This window comes from Lacerta agilis, chromosome Z, assembly GCF_009819535.1.
Source record: "Lacerta agilis isolate rLacAgi1 chromosome Z, rLacAgi1.pri, whole genome shotgun sequence".
NCBI classification, from domain to species: domain Eukaryota; kingdom Metazoa; phylum Chordata; class Lepidosauria; order Squamata; family Lacertidae; genus Lacerta; species Lacerta agilis.
The window spans coordinates 43,950,800-43,975,569 of NC_046331.1; the positions used below are offsets into that span (position 1 = coordinate 43,950,800).

The window sequence follows — 24,770 nt, forward strand, 5'->3', positions numbered from 1 at the left end:
GCGGCTTTTTTAAAAAGGGGGGGGGGAGAAAAGAGAGAAGCATTTTAGTTTATATTCCTCAGTTATTCCCATCTACAGACTCTTACTGCATTCTTTCCTCCAGTAATTCAGATTCACAACTATTACTAGATATGACTAGAAACCTGCAGTCCCCCCCCCAAAAAAATGGTGAGACTGTATCCATCTTCCTTTCCCCTGAAACCTTACTCTCTGCCTACACCTCTCAGGTTCCCAATTCTCAGTCCCTAGCCTATTTTGCATCCATTTAGCATTATTATTTACACACCACCTTTTTCTTCCAAAGAGCCCAAGGTGGTGTATGCGGTCCTCCTGCTCCCCATTTCATCACCATAACGCTGTCAGTCTATGAGATGGTGCCTGCCCCAAGGTCACCCAGTGACCTTCATGGCTAAGTAGGGATTCAAACCGTGGTCTCCCAGGTCATAGTCCAACACTCTTAACCATTACACCACATTGGCTCTCATCTTTTGTTAGCTATTTTGCCTTTGGGCTCTCTAACCACTTTTGCTTCTTGGAACCTCTTCCTGGTCCAGTCTGTACCAGACAACCAGGACCGCAGGATTCACATGAGGTTTCAATCCCAAGAGAAACAAGCAACTTGGTTCCCTCACCTAAACTGCTCTGAAAACATTCTGACAGCTTTGTTCCCTTGTGAAGCTGAGAAGTTTCTGTGTGCGACCCCCAACCCCCCCCCCATGACAGAGTTCACCGCCCTAAGTGTAATGCAAAGTAGAATCATTTGAATCTACTTTGCATTACACTTAGGGCGGTGAACTCTGTCATGGGGGGGGGGGGGTTGGGGACTGATGCTATATACAAGGAGTGGGGTCCACGTAGGATTTTGGCCCCTGCAGAATCAGGCTTGTGCTCAGTGAATAATCAGGCCAGCACGTAATACGGAAGGCATTCCGGGAAGATACTCTGTAACTAGGGAGTCCTTATTTCCTCCTTGTAATACACCATCCTCTCTCTCCAAGGACAGGGGTCCCCAAACTAAGGCCCGGGGGCCAGATGCGGCCCAATCGCCTTCTAAATGCGGCCCATGGACGGTCCGGGAATCAGCGTGTTTTTACATGAGTAGAATGTGTCCTTTTATTTACAATGCATCTCTGGGTTATTTGTGGGGCATAGGAATTCGTTCATTTTTTTTTCCAAAATATAGTCCGGCCCCCCACAAGGTCTGAGGGACAGTGGTCCGGCCCCCTGCTGAAAAAGTTTGCTGACCCCTGCCCAAGGAGCACATGACATACTGTGTGTTGTTCTCCCCCTCACTATTGCATTCCCACAACTCTGCGAAGCAGATGTGGCTGCAGTGTTGACTGGGCCAGGATAACCCACTATTAATGTGTATTTGCCATCAGTGCTCTACCCAGTGAGCATCATGGCTGAATGGAGATGTTTTTAACTGGTATCTCCTTACCTTCAGCCCAGCCCAGCAAACAGCACACCAAGCTGACTCTCTGGAGACAGGGTCTAACAAATGCCTCAGAGCATGTGCAGTGTACATTTCCCTTCTGGAAAATGTTTTTTAAAGTGTTGTTTTCATCTGCCATCGTGAGCTGCCAGGAATTCTCCACATGTAGAAGGGGGGAAATGCTAATGCATTTAATAAAGTGTGGGTTTTATAACAGGAAGGTAGGAAGTAGCTGTGTTTCTTTGCAAGGGCTTCACTAATCTCCTCCTTAGGAACGGCTGGGGAAAACAGCACTAAAATGATTTATTTACTTTTATTATTTTTTTATGCATTAAATTTCACAAGATGAAATTACTGAAACTATAGTTTGTTGACTGAAACTACTGTATCACTGAGTTTCTTGTTTTTATGTCTGAGGGGCCAGTTTGCAAGACCTTGCTTTGCAGTTTTTCTCCCACCCATGCATTTTATATTTTTTTATTACTATTTCTGAGGGGCCATTTTTCAAGGCCTTGCTTTGCAGTTTTTCTCCCACTCATGCATTTTTTACAATTTATTATTATCATTATTATTATTATTATTACTGCTACTTCATCTGAGGGGCCAGTTTGCAAGACCTTGCTTTGCATTTCTTCTTCCACCCATGCATTTATTATTTTTTAATTACTATTTCTGAGGGGCCATTTTTCAAGGCCTTGCTTTGCAGTTTTTCTCCCACTCATGCATTTTTTTAGTATCATTATTATTATTATTACTGCTACATCTGTTTGCAAGACCTTGCTTTGCATTTCTTCTCCCACCCATGCATTTTATATTTTTTTATTACTATTTCTGAGGGGCCATTTTTCAAGGCCTTGCTTTGCAGTTTTTCTCCCACTCATGCATTTTTTACAATTTATTATTATTATTATTACTGCTACATATGTTTGCAAGACCTTGCTTTGCGTTTCTTCTCCCACCCATGCATTTTATATTTTTTATTACTATGTCTGAGGTCTTGCCTTGCAGTTTTTCTCCCACCCATACTTTTAAATTTTTATTATTGTTTGAGGGGCCAGTTTGCAAGACCTTGCTTTGCATTTCTTCTCCCACCCATGCATTTTATATTTTTTTATTTCTATTTCTGAGGGGCCATTTTTCAAGGCCTTGCTTTGCAGTTTTTCTCCCACTCATGCATTTTTTACAATTAATTAGTATTATTATTATTATTACTGCTACATCTGTTCGCAAGACCTTGCTTTGCGTTTCTTCTCCCACCCATGCATTTTATATTTTTTATTACTATGTCTGAGGTCTTGCTTTGCAGTTTTTCTCCCACCCATACTTTTAAATTTTTATTATTGTTTGAGGGGCCAGTTTGCAAGACCTTGCTTTGCAATTCTTCTCCTACCCATGCATTTTATTTTATTTTTATTATGCCCGTGGAGCTAGTTTGCAAGCGTTTTCTTTGCAGTTCTTCTCCCACCCTCGCATTATTATTAATTATAAACATTCTTCCTCTTAATTACAGTATTCTTATTACGGCTGCGACGCCTGAGGGGCTTTTCGAGAGAGAGCGGAGGCGACAGAGAAGGGCACGCGAATGGAAGGGCGCGGCCCCGCGGGAGGGATACTGTACCTCCATGGCGAACCAACCCGTTTCACTCATCCGACCAACAACGTGCTGACCAAATCGAAAGCCACGCCTCCCCGCTTCCTTCTTTCCCGCGTTCATTTTATACTTTCTTTTTGCGCCACGTAGTTGCGTCAGAGGCGGGAACGGAGGACCGGAAAAGGAAAGAGAAGAAGAAGGGAATCCGACGAGGTGGGGGGGGGCGGGGAGTGTGTGAGAGAGAGAACTACAACACCCGGCACCCCTTGCGGCACCGCGGGCCCACCCATTCTGCCGAACGCCTCTCTGCGATTGGCCGGCTTCTCAGCTCCTGGGCGGCGACGCGAGCAAGAGGGCTCCTCGAAAAACAGCCAAGGAGTCTCTGGGCCCGACGAGCCGCCGCTGCGACGCCGGAGGAAGGGCGAGAGATGTCGGGGCTGCTGAGCGCGACGCTGAGCGGCCTCAACAGCGACTCGTACTGCGAATTCAGCACGTATCGGGACCAGCAGTTCAAGGTAACGCCCGGCGGGCTCGCTCTGCACGCGCTCAGAGGCGCCCGTGCTCCGCGGGGGGTTGGGGCGGCGGCGTGTGAGTGTGGTCTTATTGGATGGTGGCGTCGTGGATTGGGACGGTGCCCACCGGGGGACACCCCCGTCCAAGCCACCCACCCACGCCCCCTGCACGATGCATGAGCACCGGGTTCTAACCGACGGGGCTATTCCAGCAATTCTTGGGGCTTTTTCTCCCGCCCGAGGAACTGCGCCCATCCTTTCAGCACCATAGACAACAGCACCAATCTCCTCTTGGAATTTCTCTCATGGGTTGTTGTTGTTGTTGTTGTTGTTGTTTCTTCCCTTTCCCCCCCCTTCCTTTAAAAAAACAAAACAAAACCCACAACCCCGGGTGCTTTTTCCTTTGTCCTCTGAAATCCACCGAAAGGTCCACTGAGGGACGACGGTTCATACAGGGCCAGATTTAGATTTGATGAGGCCCTAAGCTACTGAAGGTAATGATGCCCTTTATATGTCCAGGTGTCCTTTGTCAACAACAAATTGTCGTTGTTTCTTTTGTACTGAATTTATGCTAATGGTAATTTATGGACCTAATAGGTATCTAAAGCCATTTGCACATATTGCCATGCAACCAGTCCATGCAGGATGTAGACACCCTATATATAGAGATGAGCAAACCAGTGATATTTTAGGGAGCAGGCTAGCAGGTGGAGCCCATTACTTACGGTACATCATAGGAGCCTACATATCACAAAACACTGTCACTGTATGTAGGTTTTATTTTTATTTTTATCTTATATTTTGGAAATGTACATCCAGGAGTTTTTTTTCCTTTAAATTTTTTTTGGGGGGGGGTCTCCAAGAGTGTGGGGCCCCTAAGCTATAGCTTATTTAGCTTATACATAAATCCAGCACTGGGTACATATGTATTTGGTCCACTTATGGTTCCCATAAAGCACCCTGAAGCAATCGGCAATAAAAGCACATTTCGGATCTGGTACAAAGGCTGATCTGCATCTCCGCTTGAAAGGCTCGTTGGAAAAGGAAGCTGTCCAACAGGTGCCTTAGAGACAGTAGTGAATGTGTACTTTTTAAAAATAACAATAGATGCTCTGTAAATAAAATCCCTTCTTCCAGCTTTATCTTGCCCATTTAATGTTAAACCATGTTTAAACCATTGCATATGCACTGTGCTGCATCTTGGTTTTGCACAGCTCTTAAAACCTGATGGTGCTAAGCAATGTAAAAGGGAATGTGTGGGTTTTTTAGGTGACATTATCTATGCTTCACCCTTTTTCTTTTTCTTTCCCTTTCCTAGGGAAGTCGTTACCTGCAAGAAAAAACCCTGAAAAACTCCTGCACACTTTATGTGGGCAATCTCTCTTTCTACACCACAGAGGAACAAATTCATGAGCTCTTCTCCAAGTGTGGGGATGTGAAACGCATTGTCATGGGGCTAGACAAAGTGAAGAAAACCCCCTGTGGCTTCTGCTTCGTGGAGTATCCTTGCCTTCTATTAATTGAAATAGACTGTGGGTGGTCTCACTAATGTTTTTTAAGCATCCTGGGGTGTGAATCAGGGTTGCTTTCTGGCTCCCACTTTTTAATTTCTATATTAATGACTTGGTGCCATATTTAGGAGCCAGTGCAGATGGGAGGTGCTGCATGTTTATCATCATCACCATCATTTATTTGTGTGCTGTCTTTCCATACTTAAAACCATGTTCTATACTTACAACACGAATTGATTTACCTAATTATGAACAGCAAAAATAGTTATAAACACTAAGAAAAACACATGGGAAAATAACATATTTGAGCAATTTCCACATAAATCATGATATTAGAATCATAGTATCATAGAGTTGGAAGGTACCAGAGGGTTATCTAGTCCAACCCCCTGCAATGCAGGAATTTCAGCTAAAGCATCCATAACAAATGGCCATCCAGCCTCTGCTTTGAGATATTGGAAGATGGCTATCATATCTCCTCAGTCTCCTCTTTTCCAGGCTAAACAGACCGTGCTCCTCATAAGGCTTTGTTTCCAGACCCTTGATAATCTTGGTTACCCTCCTCTGCACACGTTCCAGCTTGTCAACATCTTTCTTAAATTGTGGTGCCCAGAATTGGACATAGTATTCCAACTGTGGTCTGACTAAGGCAGAATAGCGTGGTACTATTACTTCCCTCAGTGAAAGATAGGCATGCCTGGCGTGCTCTGGTCCATGGGGTCACGAAGAGTCGGACAGGACTGAACGACTGAACAACAACAATTACTTCCCTTGACCTGGGCACTATACTTCTGTTGATGCAGCCTAGAATAGTATTAGCTTTATGCTGCTGCATCACCCTGTTGACTCATGTTAAGCTTGTGGTCCACCAAGACCCCTAGATCCTTTGTCCCTATTGAAATTTATTTTGTTAGCATGTACCCAGTTCTCCAATCTGTTAAGGTTATTTTGAATTCTGATATTAAAGATACAAATATTAATTGCAATAGCAGTAACAAAACCCTAAACAAGACCCCCCTCAGAGCCTGTTTGGCAGCCTCAGCTTTTGTAGCTGGAGTCATTCAGGGCCCTGTACTTCCAAGCTAAGTGGGGAAAGACAAGGAAGGCAAGAGAAGGTCTTACAGGACTCATAGCCAGGCTGTTGGCTGCCTGTCCCCATCAGCAGTCTAGCTGCTGCATTCTACTGCATCTGGAGTTCCTGGACCACACCCTCAGACAACTCCACATAGAGTGCGTGGCAGCAATCCAGTCTCATGGTTATTAAGTTTACCTGCTAACTGAACTTGTGGAGGTTATGAGCTGTTTGATTTTCAGCTTTCCTGTTCTCCCCTTCATCGGCCTGTGACCAGCTAGCATAAACCCTCCAGCAATATGAATTTTCTTTAAAGTAGCATTCCAGATACTACACGAGAGCAGAAGCAGAGCATTCTATGCGGTTCATCAATGGAACCCGTCTGGACGACCGCATCATCCGAACAGATTGGGATGCTGGGTTTAAGGAAGGGCGGCAGTATGGCCGTGGGAAATCAGGTGGCCAGGTAAGGGTTGCTCATCCAGTAGAGTGCTCTACCAATCTGGAATGAAGTGGCAGCTGCACATCAAAGCCCACCCCCACACAAGGGCTGCAGGAATACACAGTTATGGGTCTCATTTTATGGGAAGGCAAAGATTTTATCTGCTGTATTCCTGGAGCACAAAGGTGAAAAACACTCTTTCCCCCCACTGTAGTGCAGGACTTCCCTTCCCTTGCAACTCACCGAAGCTGCCATAGCATTCTCCAGAAGCATTCCAAGCTCATTTCTTCTTGCAACTCGCCAGCATTCCTTTAGCATCATAAAGACCAAATCATTTTTGGGAGCAGAAGCAGGCTTCATCAGAGCTCTGTTTGGCCAAGTATGCTCTAGCTTTACATATGTTCATTAGCATTGATGGTGCTGCTGGAATCTTGCTGTTCTCTATCAAAAAGTGGCCTATCAGAGTTTTGTTTGAGCTGGCCTATGACTGGTCTGACTCAAGCTTTAAAGGCTGCTCTGAGAATTTAGTATTTGACCTGATTTCATCTGGATATGTGCTCTGCCCAGGGTTCCCACCCTACATTCTCTGGCTAAGTGCTCTGCAAGAGCAAAGTCAAATTTCATTATAAAATCTTAAGAGTTGGGACCCAAGGATCATCTAGTCCAACCCCCTGCAATGCAAGAATCTCAGCCAAAGCATCAATGACAGATGGCTAACCAACCTCTGCTTAAAAACCTCCAAAGAAGGAGAGTCCACCACCTCTTGTGGGAGTCTGTTTCACAGCTAAACAGCTCTTTCTGTCAGAAGGTTTTTCCAAATGTTTAGTCAGAATCCCTTTTCTTGCAACTTGAAGCCATTGGTTCAAGTCCTACCCTCCAGAGCAGGATAAAACAAGCATACTCCTTCCTCCATGTGACAGCCCTTAATATATTTGAAGATGCTATCAGATCTCCTCTCAGTCTTCTCTTTTCCAGGCTAAACAGACCCAGCTCCTTCAAGCTGTCCTCATAAGGCTTAGTTTCCAGACCCTTGATCATCTCGTCCTTCCTCAGCACACGTTCCAGCTTGTCATCATCCTTCTTAAATTGTGGTGCCTAGAACTGGACACAGTATTCCAAGTATGGTCTGACTAAGGCAGGATAGAGTGGTACTATTACTTCCCTTGATATGGGGACTATACTTCTGTTTGATGCAGCCTAGCTTTTTTTGCTGCTACATCACTCTGTTGACTCATGTTAAGGTTGTTGTCCACCAAGACCCCTAGATCCATTCCACATGTCCTGCTAGTAAGCCAGGTGTCCCCCATCCTATATTTGTGCATCTGGTTCTTCCTGCCTAAGTGCAGAACCTTACATTTGTCCCTCTTGAAATTCATTTTGTTAGCTTGCACCCAGTTCTCTAATCTGTTAAGGTCATTTTGAATTCTGATTCTGTTCTCTGCGGCATTAGCTACCCCTCCCAGTTTGGTGTCATCTGCAAATTTGATGAGCATCCTCTCAATTTCTTTGTCCAAGTCATTTATAAAGATGTTGAGCAACAACAGGCTCAGGACAGTACCGTGTGGCACCCCAATTACACTCTTTTCCAGTATAACAAGGAACCATTAATGAGTACTCTTTGGGTTCAGTCAACCAGCTACAACTCCACCTAACAGCTAGCTCATTCAACCTACATTTTACCAGCTTTTTCATGAGAATATTATGTGGCACTTTTTCAAAAGTCTTACTGAAATCAAGATACACTATGTCCACAGCATTTCTCTTATCCACCAAGGTTGTAATTCCATCAAAAAAAGAAATCAGATCACAGTATCCTTTTCTAAATGCTCACAGACCAACTGTTTTCTAGGACCTTCCCTGGTATCGCTGTCAAGCTCAATGGTTGGTAGTTACCTGGATCTTCCTTTTTGAAGATGGGGGTGTTTGCATGCCTCCAGTCTGTAGGGAGCTCACCTGTTCTCTGAGAATTCTCAAAGATAGTAGACAAAAACTCTGAAATTAGATCCACAAGCTCCTTTAGTACCCTTGGATGCAGCTCATCAGGCCCTGGAGATTTAAATTCATTTGAAGTAGCTAGGTGTTCCCTTAGCACCTCTTTTCCTATCTTGGGCTGCTGCTCCCTCCTTACATCATTTATTCTGTTATCACCAGGTTGGGCATCACTTTCCTTTTGGGTGAAGACAGAGGCAAAGTAGGTGTTGAGTAGTTCCACCTTTTCTCTGTCACCCAATAGCATTTTTCCGTCTTCCCCACACAAGGGCCTACCACTTGCTTGTTCTTCCTCTTATTTTGGACATAGCCAAAGAAACCTTTTAAAAATTATTTTTAACCTCTCTTGCAAGCCTGAGCTTATTCTGAGCTTTAGCTGGCCTGACTTTCCCCCTGCAACTGTTGGCTGCTCGTGTCTACTCCTCCTTTGTGATTTCCCCTTTCTTCCATTTCTTATACATGCCCTTCTTAACTCTCAGCTCATCTATAAGCTCCTTATGCAGCCATGCTGGTTTCTTTAGATGCCTCCCACTTTTCTTTCTTGTTGGTATTGTCTGCATTTGGGCCTTCAATATTTCTGCTCTTAGACACTCCCATCCTTCTTGGACTCCCTTCTCAATGAGTATTTCTGACCACAGGATCACACCCCAGTAGCTCCTTCAGCTTTTCGAAATTGGCCTTCTTAAAGTCCAGAGTGCATGAGTTTTCCCGTGCCACCGTATCCTGAAACCCAGGAGAACATGATCACTTCCTCCCAAGTTTCTGAGCACTTCCACTTCATCAATCAGTTCCTCCATATTGGTGAGGACCATGTCCAAGATAGGTGATTCCCTTGTTGGTTCTTCCACCTTCTGGGAAATGAAATTGTCAGCCAGGCAATGGAGGAATTTATCAGACCTTATACTCTTGGCAGAGCTTGAGTCCCAACAGATATCAGGGGAGTTGAAGTCCTCCATGATTATTCTTTCTTTCCTTTTCGAATGTTTGGTAATCTGCTCTAGTAAGGCATGGTCCAAGTCTTCAGTCTGGCTTGACACCCAGTAAGGTCACTGTTGTTTCTCCCTCCTATAATTTTTACCCATATACTCTCAATCTGCTTTCCATGCTCCAGGTCATGGATTTCTTCATATGTGTACACATCTTTTATATATAATGCTGCTACTCCTCCCTTCCTGCTTGGTCTATTCCTTTTGAACAGATTATTCCCCTCAATTCGTACATTCCAGTCATGAGTCCCATCCCACCAGGTTTCAGTAAAGCCTACCAGGCCATTATTGTTAGAACGAGTCCTGTCAGAATTGATTTAAGACAAGACTTGGAGGCTGCAGACAAGGTGAGAAAAGCAAACTGAGTCTTCTAGGATAAACAGTTAACCCTGTGCTCTTTGGGAGAATCTCTGGGCGACCCAGCCGTGTTGGACTATGAAGCAAAACCCACTAGTATCCCAATGCTCTTTTCCACCTAGAATACTGGCCACCATCAATCTGGTGGGCCTTGCCTCTGCTCTGGTCGTAAGAGGACACTTAAAACACGCACAACCCCCATTTCTTCTTGACATCAACATGCCCAGAAGATTGGTCCTTGTATCTGTCTCTGTAAGACATTTGCCTCATTTTTCTCCTCTTCCAGGTACGAGATGAGTACCGGATAGACTACGATGTGGGCAGAGGTGGCTTTGGCAAGATTGTTCAGCAGCAGAAGATGAACCAGCAGACGGTGATCTACTAATGGCTTCTTGGATTGGGTAAAGATAATAATAATGAATTAAATAAAACTGATTTCTTAACATCTACAGTAGCCTGGAGTGATATGACTGGAGTTGGAGAGGGAAGAGCAATTTCAGAGGTCCTGTCTTAATTAGCTCTTAAGACACATCTCCTTATAATGCTCTGGATTGCCATTTCTGCATATACATGGCAGCTAAGAGGGACTGGGGAGGGTCTGGGTTTCTCTTTGGAGTAACTTTGGAGAATCATGGATCCAAGATTCATAGGTCCATGGGTCCATGATTCTCAGGTCTATAAAAGGCTCCTTCCGCATACCCAGTTCCTTGGTCTGGACTGGCCTCAGTTGCAGGTGATGTTGATGTACAAGATTTGTTGAGGCTCCTGAGTTCTACTGGGCAGCTGTCCTCATAAGATTCATTGAATTACTGGGAATAAAATAATTCCCTCCCAATTGTGCAAAAAAGTGGGGGGGGGAGACCAAAGTGTGGCACATTATGGCCCAGCTTCTTCTGTTGTGCCATAAATTTCAATGCATCTACCTTATTTTCATCCCTGGCAGCATCCTGCTTAGCTGCCATTTTGTTTCAGTGATGTAACTCAATTTTTAACCCTGTATTTTTTTTACCCTCACCCCGAATTCCATTCAATTTGCTTTCCCTATTTGGGGGGGGGGCAGACAACAAAAATCCCACACAATTTAAAAACAATTAAAGCAAATTAAAACAGTTAAAAATGCATATTTATTTTTAGGAACCAGGCAAAAACATTCCTCTCATCCCAGGCCTTTGGCTAATTAAGCAATCTATGGCCTTTTAAATGGGAGGTAGGGTATGGTGGGTGCAGGTGTTTTTATAAATATAATGATTGATATATATGTTTGTGTTTTTATATAGTAAGCTGCCCCGTGATGCTAGGATAATGGGCAGTATAGAAATTTGGTAAACAAATAAAATGATAAAATGAAATAAAAATCAAATAATAAAAAGTGTTTTCTTCATGCTGTGATGCATTTGGGTGGGGGCAGAAGACCAGGCTTGGCCCCACTGTGAGGCACTGCAAACTGGTTGTTGTGGCAAACTTCACTTAACTTTCGGACTCTGCTGCCAAAATGTCTTGCGTCTAGTCTACGGTAGGGCTGCCGCTAACCTAGCCCTTGTTCCCAGCTCACCAATGCTTTCCCCCAGCTGGTCTTTCAAGAGTGGCTCCCTTTAGGACAGCTGCAGTACCCCCCACCTTGATCGTTTCAGGGAGAAAAGGACTGGTTCTACAGGCTATCTTTTTCTGCCCCAGACTAGGAAAGTGTTATTGTTTGCTGTCTTAGTTGTCTTGAGATCTCTAAGAGCATGCCAGGATGCTGAATCCCTCTTAAGCCAACCTCCCCCACCGCTCCTGGACTCAGGAAGGCGAAAGGGTGGGTCTGCTGGCAGCAACGAGCCTGGCAGCTGATGACAGCAGCCAAGAGCTTGCATCATTGGTGGTGCTGCAATGCATCCTGGTTAACATAGTCTGGTGTTCACACTTTTCAGAGCAGCTGAGAGTTCCCTTGTGTTCTCCCAAATTGCAGCTCTGGATAAGCACACAAAGGTTAGAGCCCAGAGCTGTAGCATCCTGGCACAGAAGATGGGGGTGCTCTCTGCGTGGTGCTTTCCTCTGTGCTGAAGGCGGAGGGTTAGGCAGCAGCCCCTCCTGTTAATGCTCTCAGTGTGGTCAACATTTTGTTTGTTTTACTGATCTCATTACACCTGCACCTTTTGTTATTTTTTACAGTAACTAGGTGCGCTGAAATGACCCTGCTGAAGTTTTTACTGACATGCATGGGGCCATAGCTAGGGGAGGAGCTCAGGGCGTTTGAGTCCCAAGCCTTTTCTGCTGCTTCTCAGATCTCTTGCCTTTTAAAAACAATGGCAACTTTATTTTGCATAGGAGCTAGAGATCCTGCAAAGCAGGGTGCTTGTGGGAGCACAGGCAACCGCCATCTTGGTCCACTCAGGAGCCTGTGCTCTGAGGTGTCCTTTTGCAATCTAGCAATGCCCCTAAATGAGACCAAGTGATCAGAAATTAATTTCTGCATGACAGCACTGCTGTTAAAGGGCCAGGGAACAGTTGAAAATGTTGGCAACGCTGTTCCAGAAGTCCCGTAAGAGCCTAGCTGCTGGATCAGCCTATCTAGGGCAGCATCCTGCTCTCACACTGCCAACCAGATCCCCAATGGGAAGCCTTCCGCAAAGCCTGAGCACAACAGTGCTCTCTCCACTTGTGATTCTCAGCAACCTGTATTCGGAGACAGAAAACAACATTGGTGGCCTTTTCTCCCACAAGTTTGCCTAAACCTATTTTAAAGCTTCATTGACATGTAACCCCTAAATTTTGGGTTCCTTCCAAACTGATGCCAAAGTTTTGTGCTGTGAATCATGCTTTGTGACGTCACCACACACACCCCAAAACTGAGTAATTGGCACAGCAAACCGGGGTTACAAGTTAACATCCAAAAATTCAATGAAACAAGTGCAGAACTTTGGCCTCTGCTTGGAGCAGATCCAAAATTTTTAGGTTACACATTAATGAAGCTCTCTTTTAAAGCCATCCCAAGTTGGTGGCTATCACTACCTCTTGTGGGAACAGGTTTGTTTGTTTGTTTGTTTGTTTGTTTCATTTGTATTACCCCCCCATTTTAGCTGCAGATCTCAGGGCGGTTCACAGCATAAAAACACAAAATGGATTAATAAGAACAAGAACAAAAACCATTGACCCCCATCCCCTCCTACAAACATATTTAAAAGGATGTTAATCCGCCAAAGGCCTGGTGGAAGCAGAGCCGTCTCATCCATAGAAGCCGGTGGCGCGCCGCGCCAGGGCGCAGGACACCCCAGGGGCGCCCCCGCGAGCCAACCGGCATACCGGGCTCCCCCTCCCCAACCCACCCCCGCCCCCACGGGCAGGCGGGCACTCGCGCGCCGGCGGGCGGGCGGACTGTAAGCCGCCCGCCCTCGCCTCCCGGAGCCCCAGCTGGAGCGCTGAAGCGGCGCGGGGCTTTGCGCGACCTTCCAGCACTCCAGCTGGGGCTCTGGGAGGCGAGGGCGGCTGGCTTGCAGCCCGCCCGCCCTCCCGCCGGTGCGCGAGCGCCCGCCCGCCCCTCATCCTCCGCCCGCCGGAGCGCGGGCGCCCGCTCCAACGCCACACCTCTCATCCCCGCTTGCCCACCCCCCCCCCTCCCGAGGGGCGGCCAGCGCGGGAGGGAGGCGGGCGGAGAGGCGGCAGGCTGGGGCGCCGAGGGATCGCTGCGCCAGGGCAGCCGATCCCTCTAAGACGGGCCTGGGTGGAAGCCAGCCCTTTGTAAAATGGATGGCACTCGGGGAAATCTTAAGGAGGGTGACACACCCACTGATTAAGAAAATAGTTCCCAACAGAGGCATCTTCCAGAGTACATCCCTTAGGGCGCCGACGCCTATATCATGCTGCATCTTGTGAGGCTAGCTAGACGCCCTGCTATGCACTGCATATGAACTGAAGCTCTTCTGGCAGAGGTGCTGAGAGTCTGAAATTGGAGTGCCAGAAGTCCCCCATCCCTGCCTAGAGCAGAGGTGGGTAACTTTGTGGTCCTCCAGATGTTACACCCATCAACCCTTGCCATTGGCTACATTGGCTGGGGTTGATGGAGAGTTGCAGTCCCAACAACATCTAGATCAGGGATAGGAATCCTTTGGCATTCCAGACCTTGTTGGACTGTGCCACCCATCAGCCCCAGCTGGTTTGGTTCCCTGGATGTCCCTGGTGCTTAACTGCTAAGTGGCAGATGGACAACAGCTCTGAGGACAATAGTTGGTTTGGGCTACCTCAAGAAAGGATCTTGGGAGCAAGAAGGAAGAGTCTCCCACTCCTCTCAAGAGGAGAAAAACAACAACACTTCTCTCAGCAGAAGAGGAAGCAGAGCCTGCACAATTCACAAGGAATTCAGCACCCCCGTACTAACTGGAAGACACAATTGCCCTCACCACATCCTCCTGAAACAACAGGTCTTGGAGTGGTGGTGAGGTGTTTTAATGTTATTGAGCTAAGCCTATGAGGACAAGAGAGGGAAAGAAACACCTACCTCTCTCTTCTACGCATTTCCCCATCTGGAAGCAGCAAGATCCCAGCTCTGGTTTTCCCCCACAGCTTGGAAGTAAATGAATGAATGAATGAATGAATGAATGAATGAATGAATGAATCCCCTCTAAAGAAAGGAAGGCAGAGTGAATTGTGGGAAGAAAACAGGACTGCCTCATGCTGGGGAGAGGCTGATGCAAGCAAAGGAAAAAGAAGCAGCCTCATAGGTCAGAAGCATCCATCTAAAGAGGCTTATGTGCAGGGAGCAACACATTGCTTCTTCACATTTTACTGCTGAAGGCTAATCCTGCGCATGTTCACTCAGAGGTAAGACTCACTGTTCATTTCCAAGGTATTGGGAACTGCCCTGCAAACTAATGCTAAATGGTGATATATAAATCAGTCTGGAATGAAATGGCAGAGGTGTTGGGGGGCACACATGATTTCTATTATTGCATGCAGAAGGCCCCAGGTTCAACCCCTGGTATCTCCAGTTATAAAAGGATCTTGTAAGGCAAAGCTGAGATGGAGAGGGAGCCCTCTCTGCCTGCCTGAGAAGTGTTGGATCCATTGCCTGGTGGAGTAAATAAAGCAAGGACAGGTGAGTCCATTGGTGTGGCACCAGGCAGCTCCATAGGCTCATTAATCTCTGGAGAATGGTTGTAGCTCCATGGCAGAACATCTGTTTCCTATGCCAAAGGGTTCAGTCTTCAGCAGTTCCAGACAGGGTTAAGAGAGATGCCCTGCCTGAAATCCTAGACAGCTGACAGCTGTCAGTGTAGGCAAATGGTCAGACTCATAAGTGTCTGCTGGATCTGGACAGCAACCCATCTCATGTCCCATCCTGTTCTCACAGCCAATCAGATGCCTGCAGGAAACCCACAAGCAGGACCTGAGCAAAAGAGCATTTTCTAGTACTGTAACTGGAATTCAGAAGCATTGCTGCCTCTGACCAAGGAGGCTGGGCAAAGCCATCATGGGTCTTAACCTCCCATGGCAATAACTTCAGGCAATAAGCAACAGGGTCTTTTCAACTGCAGGCTAGTTTCCCCCTAGGAAAGATACGTGCTCAGTGGTGTCATAGCTGAAACCTCTCCAGTCTCCACTTTCAGACCTGTAGGGGATTATTTGCTCCCCAGTAAATATGATTACTAGAAAAATCATGCAAGCAAGGCGTTCTTATATAGATGTGTCTTCAGAGTGCTGGGAAAATACCCTGGGCAGCCTGGAACAGACCACAGAATCCAGAAACCAAATAGACGGACGTTTATTTAGGCATTGCAAGGCCAGTGAGACACAACCTCAGCCAGCAAGTAGTGAGGCATGGCACACCAAATGCAAAAACAGTACAGTACAGGCATTTATACACTTACAAGCAAAGGGGCAGGCATGTCCCTATATGGCAGTACTTAATAATAATAATAATAATAATAATAATAATAATAATAATAATAATAATAATTTATTTATACCCTGCCCATCTGGCTGGGTTTCCCGAGCCACTCTACTAGCTTATTGTGGTTTAATCACAAAGCATAGCAACTTTCTTATATTTCATTCTTTCCTTTGTCCTCAACAGTTACGGCAATAGATGCTTTGTACATGTCACTCCGTCCTCGTCTCATGGTTCTCTGGTGAACACAGCCTTCACGTTCCAACCCTGCTCAGCCCTTCTCAAACACATTTTGATTTTCCTCCTATAATTCCTGTAACTCCCAATAATTATCCAACAAGACCGTAGGCAGGACTGTCTCTCCTGAAGTTTCCAGCAACTGGTATTCAGAAGCATCACTGCCTCCGACTTGGAGGTAGAACATAGCCATCAGATTTAGTAGCCACTGAGAGCCTTTTCCCACAATAATTCAAAGACAAGTCGGTGGGCATCTCATTCCTGGGTTAAATAGATTAAACGCATGGGCGTAGCCAGGATTTATGTTGCAGGGGAGGAGAGGGGGACAGGATGTCATCATCTTCTGTTTGGCTCTGTCTAGCAGATCGGAATGAAATGTCTCAACAGTTTTAGTAGGCTACTATCTTTTGACCCCAAGTGCTCAGAAAAAAATCTGTCAAAATCTTCATTCATTTGAAAACTAGGAAATTAAATAAAAAATTAACATCAGGGAGTGCCTTTCATGCAGTTAACATTTTGCCAAATTACAAAGAACACATCTTTTTTCATCTTTTTTTAAAATCTAAACTAAAACAAGTTTTCTTGGATTTGCTGAAAAGCTTTTCCTGTGTACTTAAGCTTATTATGGCCAAAGGGTTAAAGCTCCAAACCTCTTTTTCCTGGCCTTTAGCAAACTTTCCTTTTACAATTTAACACCCCCCCCCCAATAATTATTAATTTAATGGGCACAGTCTAACAGCACAATATTATTTTACATCCAGCTTAGCTGAGAGTTTGGCCCATTGAACAGGGCATTATTCTGAGTAGGCCTGTGTAGGATTTGTGCTGCAAGTATGCTATCGAAATAAGAAACATTGAGAATGGCTTGTTTATGGAGGGATTTAGTGGAGAAAGAGAGGGGGGGGGGTCATAGAATCATAGAGATGGAAGGGACCATGAGGGTCATGTACTCCAACCCATTGAAATGCTATGTGTGGTTCGATTCGAACCAACGACCTTGAGATTAAGAGTTTCATTAGCAACTGAGCTATTTGTCAGATGGAGCGCTGCTTTGTTTCTGGAAGAAGAGGCAGGCAGTGAAGCTGTGGGCAGAACTTGGCTCAGTCAGCAGAAGAGCATGAGGCTCTCAAGGTCGTGGGTTCGTGCCCCACGTTGGGCAAAAGATTCCTGTATTGCAGTGGGTTGGTCTAGATGACCCTGGATCCCCTTCCAATTCTATGATTCAAACTGTTCAAGGAAGGAGCAGGCTGTCTCGGACACGTGTCAGTTTGCACTGTGGTGCTAGCGCTGCCCGCTCGTTCACAAGATGCTATTCGCTGGGCGCTGAAGCAGGTGCCCCAAGCGTGCTTCTCTCTCATCTAGCACATTTTGCCTAGGAGGCGGGCGCAGCTTTGCCCCCCCCCCTCGGCCCGCCCCCTCCGGTCCTTCGCCACTTGATATTGCTGGCCGCCCGCCCTAGATTCTCCTTTCTGGGATTTGCTGGCTGCTGAGCTGCGGGAGGCGCCGGATCTGCGCTGCTTTGGCTGGTGAGAGGCGGGGACAGGTCGGTGTGGGGCGCGCTGGGCTGCTGCAAACCGGGGAGGCCGCGGCCGCTGTTGCCGCCGCGGGAACGGGCTCATTCTTTTCCCCTTTCCTCACTCGCTCACTTCTCAGTTGGTGCCTCTTTTGCAAGCGGAGTGCTGGGTTGCGTCAGCGCTTCCCTAACTGGGGGCGTCCCAGGAGCGCGCCGACCAGCCAGGCAGGAGCTCAACAGGTGTAGCTTCGGCTTCCCGCGGAGATTCGGGCGCTATAACTTTTTTGGGCTTCCTCCCGCCTCTTCCTCTGCGCGGGGGAGGCGCGCTCTGTCCATGCTCAGAGACACACACACAAAAAAGCCGCGTGACCTTCTCCCTTCCCTGACAGAAGGTTCCGCATCTGGAACAAATAGCGCCCTGGTCCCCCGCAGGTGGGAGAGGGCGGTTTGGGTTAGCTGCGGCTGCCCCCGTAAATATCTGCCGGGCAGAGGGGAGTGGGACGGCATCGAGCTCGCTCCGGGAGGTTGCATCATCCATGTTTTCCCTATAGTTTAGGGAGCAAGATCCGATTGTGAGAAGGATCCGAGCACGATTCTCTCTCTCATTCCACACATTTTCCTGCCGACATCCTGGCTTGAGTATTCCCTGAGCTGTTGTAGATGTTGGTTCCTACCCCAAGCAGCAGACATCCTTATTGGCGACCATGGCTGTTTTCCTCACTCCAAATTTACCGCCCCTGCCCTGCCCAAAGCAACTCCTGCCCCTTGGAAAGGTGGGCAAGGCAGCTGTAGACAGACATCTGTCCCCATATGTCTTTTGTATGTTTGTGTCTTGCTTGCCCTGCAAGAGTGAAGTTCACTTTGGGATGAAAAATCAATTCAGATTCCTGGACATGGCAGAGGCAGCCACCGTAAGGAGACTTGCCAGGAATTCAGAGAACCGGAGAACAGTAGCCAAGACAGAGTTTGCATCATTCCTGTAGCATATTCATAACTACCGCCAACCCTAAAACCGTACCTGACAAGTTACTTTTTAGAATTAGGGTTAGTTCCTTTTATTGTGTTCACTCCAGCTTACTCTGCCTCACTTTGCCTTTTTGTGAGGGTCTGATTTAACTTTCTCCTAACCTGCCGAAATGCCCCGCCCCGCCCCACCCCCGGCCCAAAATAATAATAATGGAACGCTGATATACCAGTCATCCGACTTTCCTGTCCATCAGTCTGACGCTGCCGGTGCAATGTTATGTGTGCATTTTTCATTGCATTAACTTCATACATAGACATTTTCTTGTTGGCTATCTTATCTATATCTTGCTTCTACATTTAAAACAAATGTCTAAAGTGCCTCTAAAAACAAAATATTGGGAAGACTCTGCCCGTTGACCAGAGGATAGAATCATAGAGTTGGAAGGGACCCTAAGGGTCATCCAGTCCAACCCCCTGCAATGCAAGAATCTCCGCTAAAGCATCCATGACAGATGGCCACCCAACCTCTGCTTAATAAAATCTCCAAAGAAGGAGAGCCCACAACCTCTCGAGGGAGACTGTTCCACTGTTGAACAGCTCCTACTGGATGGGGGGCGGGGGGAGAGAGAGAATGCAAGCAAGCCCAGTGGGCGTTGGCTTGCCTCTATTGACCCTTCAGTCATTGATGCTGGCTGCACAGCCAGACAACACCTTTGTTTTTTAATATTTTTATTAAAGAATTTCTTGATTTACAAAGGTATTGCAATGTCTCTCTCGTATTTTTCCATATAACATTTTAACAAATCAGTTTTTGTTGTTGAGACATTAGGAAGAAAAGGGGGAGAGAGGTGGGTGGGATGGGGAGATAGGTGGGGTGGGGTGCCGATGTTTCTATTTTACTTAATATGAGTAGGGCTTGGTGTCAGAGTTGTTTGTGTGGGTTCTCTGTTGTTCGCTTGTGCTCCATTGGCAGTGAGAGAGGTCGGGGTTGGCGTAGGGTGTGATTGTGCATTTGTGGTTGGCTGTGGTGATCTTTGGTCTCCTGTCTGAGTGGGGTTGGTGGGTGTTTTGGATCAGGTTAGCCATATTGATTTGTATGCTGTCGGTAGATTTTTGTCATTGTCTTGTTGGGCTGTGTGTGTGATGAAGGGGAACCATACCGGGGTGAAGGTGTCCTCTTCTGTTTGGACAACACCTTTTTGAGGAACCAACCATGTTGTCATAAAAGAATGGCAGGCTGTCACATCCTCCAGAACTCTTCATTGCAAAGAATAGGAGGTGGTGGTAGTTGAGGAAAAACAAGAAAGCAAAAAACTACAGATTTGGGTGGGGTGTTGATGCAGACTGTCCAGGCCGTGGGAAATTATTTGTCCAATTTCTGGTTTTCAGCTGCTAAATTAAAAAGGAGTGTGGGTGCGGGAACTGAGCTCTGCCCGGAACAGCCCCTGGCACTATTCGGTGCTTCTGGCTGCAGCAGTTGCTTGGCTGAGTGGTACCTAAGTAGAGAAGGCAGTGCCTCCCTCTGCTGCCTCTGCATTGTTGGAGCTCAGTGGGTAAAGCGCAGTGCTGATAATGCCAAGGTTGCAAGTTCAGTTCCCAAATGAATCATAGAATCCTAGAGTTGGAAGAGAGCCCAAGGGCCATCCAGTCCAACCCCCTGCCAGGCAGGAAACACCATCAAAGCATTCCTGACAGATGGCTGTCAATCCTCCGCTTCAAGACCTCCAAAGAAGGAGACTCCACCACACTCCTTGGCAGCAAATTCCACTGTCAAGCAGCTCTTACTGTCAGGAAGTTCTTCCTAATGTTTATGTGGAATCTTCCTTCTTGTAGCAGGAATCCATTGCTCCGTTTCCGCTTCTCTGGAGCAGCAGAAAACAACCTTTCTCCCTCCTCTATATGACATCCTTTATATTTGAACATGGCTATCATATCACCCCTTAACCTTCTCTTCTCCAGGCTAAACATACCCAGCTCCCTAAGCCGTTCCTCATAAGGCATCGTTTCTGGCCTTTGACCATTTTGGTTGCCCTCTTCTGGACACGTTCCAGCTTGTCAGTATCCTCCTTGAACTGTGGTGCCCAGAACTGGACACAGTATTCGAGGTGAGGTCTGACCAGAGCGGAATACAGTGGTACTATTACTTCCCTTGATCTAGATGCTAAATGGGGCAGCTACATATTCCTGCATTGCAGGAGGTTGGAGTAGATCAGCAAACTTTTTCAGCAGGGGGCCGGTCCACTGTCCCTCAGACCTTTCAGGGGGGGCTGCACTGTATTTTGAAAAAAAATAATGAACGAATTCCTATGCCCCACAAATAACCCAGAGATGCATTTTAAATAAAAGGGCATATTCTATTCATGTAAAAACACGCTGATTCCCGGACCGTCCACGGGCCGGATTGAGAGGGCGATTGGGCTGGATCCGGCCCGGGGGCCTTAGTTTGCCTACCCATGAGCTAGATGGTCCTCAGGGTCCCTTCCAGCCAGTGCCAGATTTACGTATAAGCTAAACAAGCAATAGTTTAGGGCCCCACTCTCTTTGGGGGCCCCAAAAAATTAAAAGGAAAAAAACCCCTGGATGTACATTTCCAAAATTGTAAGTTAGAGCTTAATAATTATTTCACTATTAATATCCTTCTTAGTTATATTTCACTACAGTGGTACTTTGGTTAACAACCATAATCCATTCTGGAGGTCCGTTTGTAAACCAAAACAGGCTGTAACTCAAGGCGTGCTTTCACCAGTGGGGCCTCCAAAAATTTTTTGTTCATAATCCAAAACAAAATGGGTTGTAATCCAAAAAAAGGTTGCAAACTGAGACACGCACTTCCGGGTTTGATGTGTTTGTAATCCAAAATGTATGCAAACCAAGGTATCACTGTATTAATATACTTCTTCGTAATTGTATCTCAGTTCAATACCAACCAAAGGGCAGCACATTTTCCCGTCCCTGCATTGGGGGGGGGGGGGTAGCAGCTTCTGAAATCCCTTTCCAAAAAACAATTGCCCCCTTACTGGAGGCAATGCTAATATTTGTGTTCCTTAGATACGCTTGGCCTTGATACGCAGGCCGGATCCCGATCCTGAGGCTATATTGAGAACAGGATGCACGAACAGATCAGGGGGGCTTCCAGGATGAGGAGTGGCTCAGTGGGGCATTGGAGTAGGTTTAAAGGGCGCTTGTGGTGCTTGCCTCAGGATCCCAAATGTCTGTTTATCCTGCTATTGTTACCTCTGGAACTTAAAACTCCTGGGTCTTTTGAAATCAAGGAAGGGTGGGGAAAACCCTTTCATTGCTGTGTTTGAGCATGACTTCTGCTCAGGTTTTCACCCTGGGGGCTACTTCCTGCCTTGATGCCTGTGCCTGCCATAGCTTGGTGGCGAAGGATCTGTCTCGCATGCAGAAAGTCCAGCCAGTCTCCAGGCAAAGCTGAGAGAGCGCCTGCTCTGAAACCCTGGAGAGCTGTCACTGCAGACAGTTCCAAGCCGGATGGACTGCTGGTCTGACTCTGCATCAGGCAGCTTCCGATATTCCTCGGCAGTGTGGTGGTGGGGAGTAGAAGAGGGTCAGTTGGCAAGCAGGGGAAGAGGCACTGTAACTGTACCCAGCATTCCTCAGTCTATTTGTGCCCAGGAATCAGTACAGTACAGCAGACCTGCTCCCAGCTGCTTTCTGACTTGCCTTTCTGTTTCCCCTCTTCCTAGAATATATCTGTGGGGAAGAAGTGCTTGATATTAGCTGAGCAGTGAGCAGCTTTTGAAAGCAGCCAGGTGGGTACTTCCTTTTGCTCCTAATTCAGCTCTGTGAATGTTTCTCCTGTTTGTTCTTATTCCTATTGCATGACTTCCACCGATATGGGAATGAACTGAGCACTTCCTTGGTTGCAGGAGGGGAGTCTGTGCCTGTGTTCACACCCACCCACCCACACCCTACTCAGTCAAAGAGGAATTTTTCTAAGCCTCTGAATGACGCTAAGAACACTTCAGGAAATTGTGTGCAGTCCCATCCTAGCCGAGTGGAACCAGGTGTGTGTTTGTATCTTGGGTGCTTGGAGTGTTAAGTGCACCGTCTGCCAGATTTTTTTAATAACTCTTGAGATGAAAGAGGAAGTTGTACTCTTCTTCCTTCTAGCAAGGGGACAAAGGTGGTTTAGATCTTTTCTTTGGTCCTCTGCTTCAGATCTTTCTTGTGGAGCAGCTGACTTTAAAGCAGACCTCATTAGCACCGCATTATAGATTAGCTCCTGGAGGTTTCAGAGAGTTGGGTAAAGTGCTCTGAAATACCTCAGAGCTGCGGTTAAGTAAATAGAGCCCTAGTGGGAAGGAATCCCTTCTGGAAATTGCTCCAGTTTGAAGGCTAGTAGACTAATCTCTTCCTGGTTTGGGTTTTTTAACATCTCTATGGTCTCTGCCTTCCTCAACATGATGCCCTCTGGGTGGCTTGGATTCCAGCTCCCATCAGCCCCCTGCTAGCCTAGCAAAGAGTCGTGAATTATGGAAGTTATAGCCAACATCTGTGATCTACAGAGCAAATTGAGTTCTTTGCCCCAGGCACTTCTTGTTTAGTCAGTTAGTTGTATCCAACTCTTCATGAACCCATGGACCAGAGCACGCCAGGCACTCCTGTCTTCCACTGCCTCCCGCAGTTTGGTCAAACTGAGGAACTTAAATCTACATTTTAAAACACAGTGATGCATGCTTAAACTTGGTTTTAGTTAGGCGTGAAAGCAAAGGATTTTCTCTCATCCATTCCTTAGGGTCTATAACATACTGTGTGTCATTTATGGCCTTCCTGAGCTGGAGTGTGGATCAGTTAGGTTGCTAAGCCAAGTGGCAAGGAGAATGCACTTTTACGAACATTCTGAAATAAGCAAAATCTGCTCTTATTCCCTTATGGGGTATACAAGAGCCCTTGTAAAACCCTTTGCAGGTTCTCCATCGGTAGGAGTAAAAAAACAGAGGCCAACCAGAGAAGATTGAGAAGCAAAGCAGCTAGTAAACTTGATCTTTATTGTTCTGTTGCAACAAGGTTGACCTCCCCACACAGGAGAGCAGGGGAGGGACCCAGGGCCATGCTTGTAAGCACTTATAAAGACATTTCAGAAATCCCCCCTTCCAACAGATTTAAACAGAAATCTGAGAAGTTTGTTTTTCCCCTTACTTCCAGGCTACCTGTTAATACATTATCTGATTGCCTTTTGTTAGCAGCCTGGCCATTTCTTTGAACTGGTAATCATTTTAATTTCCTGAGACAATGGGAAGGTTCTCCCATCCCCTCCTTCTTTGCAGAGAAACAGTTTGTCAGTTTGTGAGTGAAAAATGGTTTCAGGGCTGTTTTCCTGTGTTGCTTCACAAATGTGGCCTTGTTTGCTTGGCACACTTATGTATATATATATCACAAAACACCTGAACATAGCTGTCAATTTTCCATTTTTTGTGGGAAATTCCCTTATTCCAGCACCGTTTCCCACTGCAAGAAAAGGGAAGGTTGACAGCTATGGACCTTAATATTCTTACAACAATGGGAAACTGCCCTATGTTATTGGTCCACCTAACTTGGTGTTGTCTGTACTGACTGGCAATGTCTTTGCAATGCTTCAGGCAGAGGATTTTCTCCTTGCCACACTTGGTGATGCTGGTGGCTGATCCCGGGACCTTTTGCATGCCAAACACATGGCTCTGCCTCTGAGTTACAGACCTTCCCCAAGGGGGGAAGTTCTGCAAGTGGGAAAAGAAAACCCAGCAACCTCTCAATCTCTCTGCAAGAGACATGACACCAGCTAGGACCAGCCAGTGGCATTGCATGACTTGGGACCCACCCAAAGCACATTTCATTCCGTGCCCTGAGTTGCCTCCAAATGTTGTGTAGCCTGTAGCTTAATAAGCCATGCAGAGGGCCGTGTGTGTTTGTGTGTGTGTGTGTGTGTGTGAGAGAGAGAGAGAGAGAGAGAGAGAGAGAGAGAGAGAGAGAGAATGAGAATCCTTCGCAGACTTGTTGAGGCAAAGTTAAATGAGTTGAGCAGCTGCAACAAGGAAGCAAGGAAGAGGGCTTGCTTTTCATCTTCAGTGACTGGCTGATGCAGTTGGCTGCCTCTTCCTGCAGCTCCTTGTAACTGTCCAGGACTTTTGCCCTCATCAGTTCACGCTCAGATGACTCTTCTTCTGTGACCATCCCTCACTGAGAAAGAGGTTGAGGTAAAAGTGTAACTGCTCAGTGAATCATTCCTGCCTGAAATGGGAACTGGCAAACTGGCAGGGTGATGCCCCAGTCTGTCACGGGGAGTGTGGCTGTGC

General features: G+C 46.7%; 2 protein-coding genes across 3 annotated transcripts in view; both read left to right on the forward strand.

Annotated features, from left to right (window-relative positions):
* The first annotated feature begins 3,415 nt into the window (after positions 1-3,415).
* The window catches only part of LOC117039853 (nuclear cap-binding protein subunit 2-like), a 35,706-nt gene continuing 14,351 nt past the window's right edge, over positions 3,416-24,770 (forward strand). Inside the window, exons 1-4 of one of the 2 annotated variants that reach the window (XM_033137133.1) lie at positions 3,416-3,541; positions 4,857-5,038; positions 6,449-6,587; positions 10,182-10,296. In XM_033137133.1, the coding sequence (XP_032993024.1) occupies positions 3,455-3,541; positions 4,857-5,038; positions 6,449-6,587; positions 10,182-10,280 (507 nt within the window). In that variant the 5' untranslated portion in view covers positions 3,416-3,454 and the 3' untranslated portion in view covers positions 10,281-10,296. Of the gene's footprint in view, positions 3,542-4,856; positions 5,039-6,448; positions 6,588-10,181; positions 10,339-24,770 lie in introns of those variants that run through there. The other variant, XM_033137132.1, reaches the window with a different exon arrangement.
* Positions 10,227-24,770, forward strand: part of SLC7A3 (solute carrier family 7 member 3) — a 40,993-nt gene continuing 26,449 nt past the window's right edge. Inside the window, exon 1 of the mRNA XM_033137130.1 lies at positions 10,227-10,296. Coding sequence (XP_032993021.1) covers positions 10,280-10,296 — 17 coding nt within the window. The 5' untranslated portion in view covers positions 10,227-10,279. The remainder of the gene's footprint in view (positions 10,297-24,770) is intronic.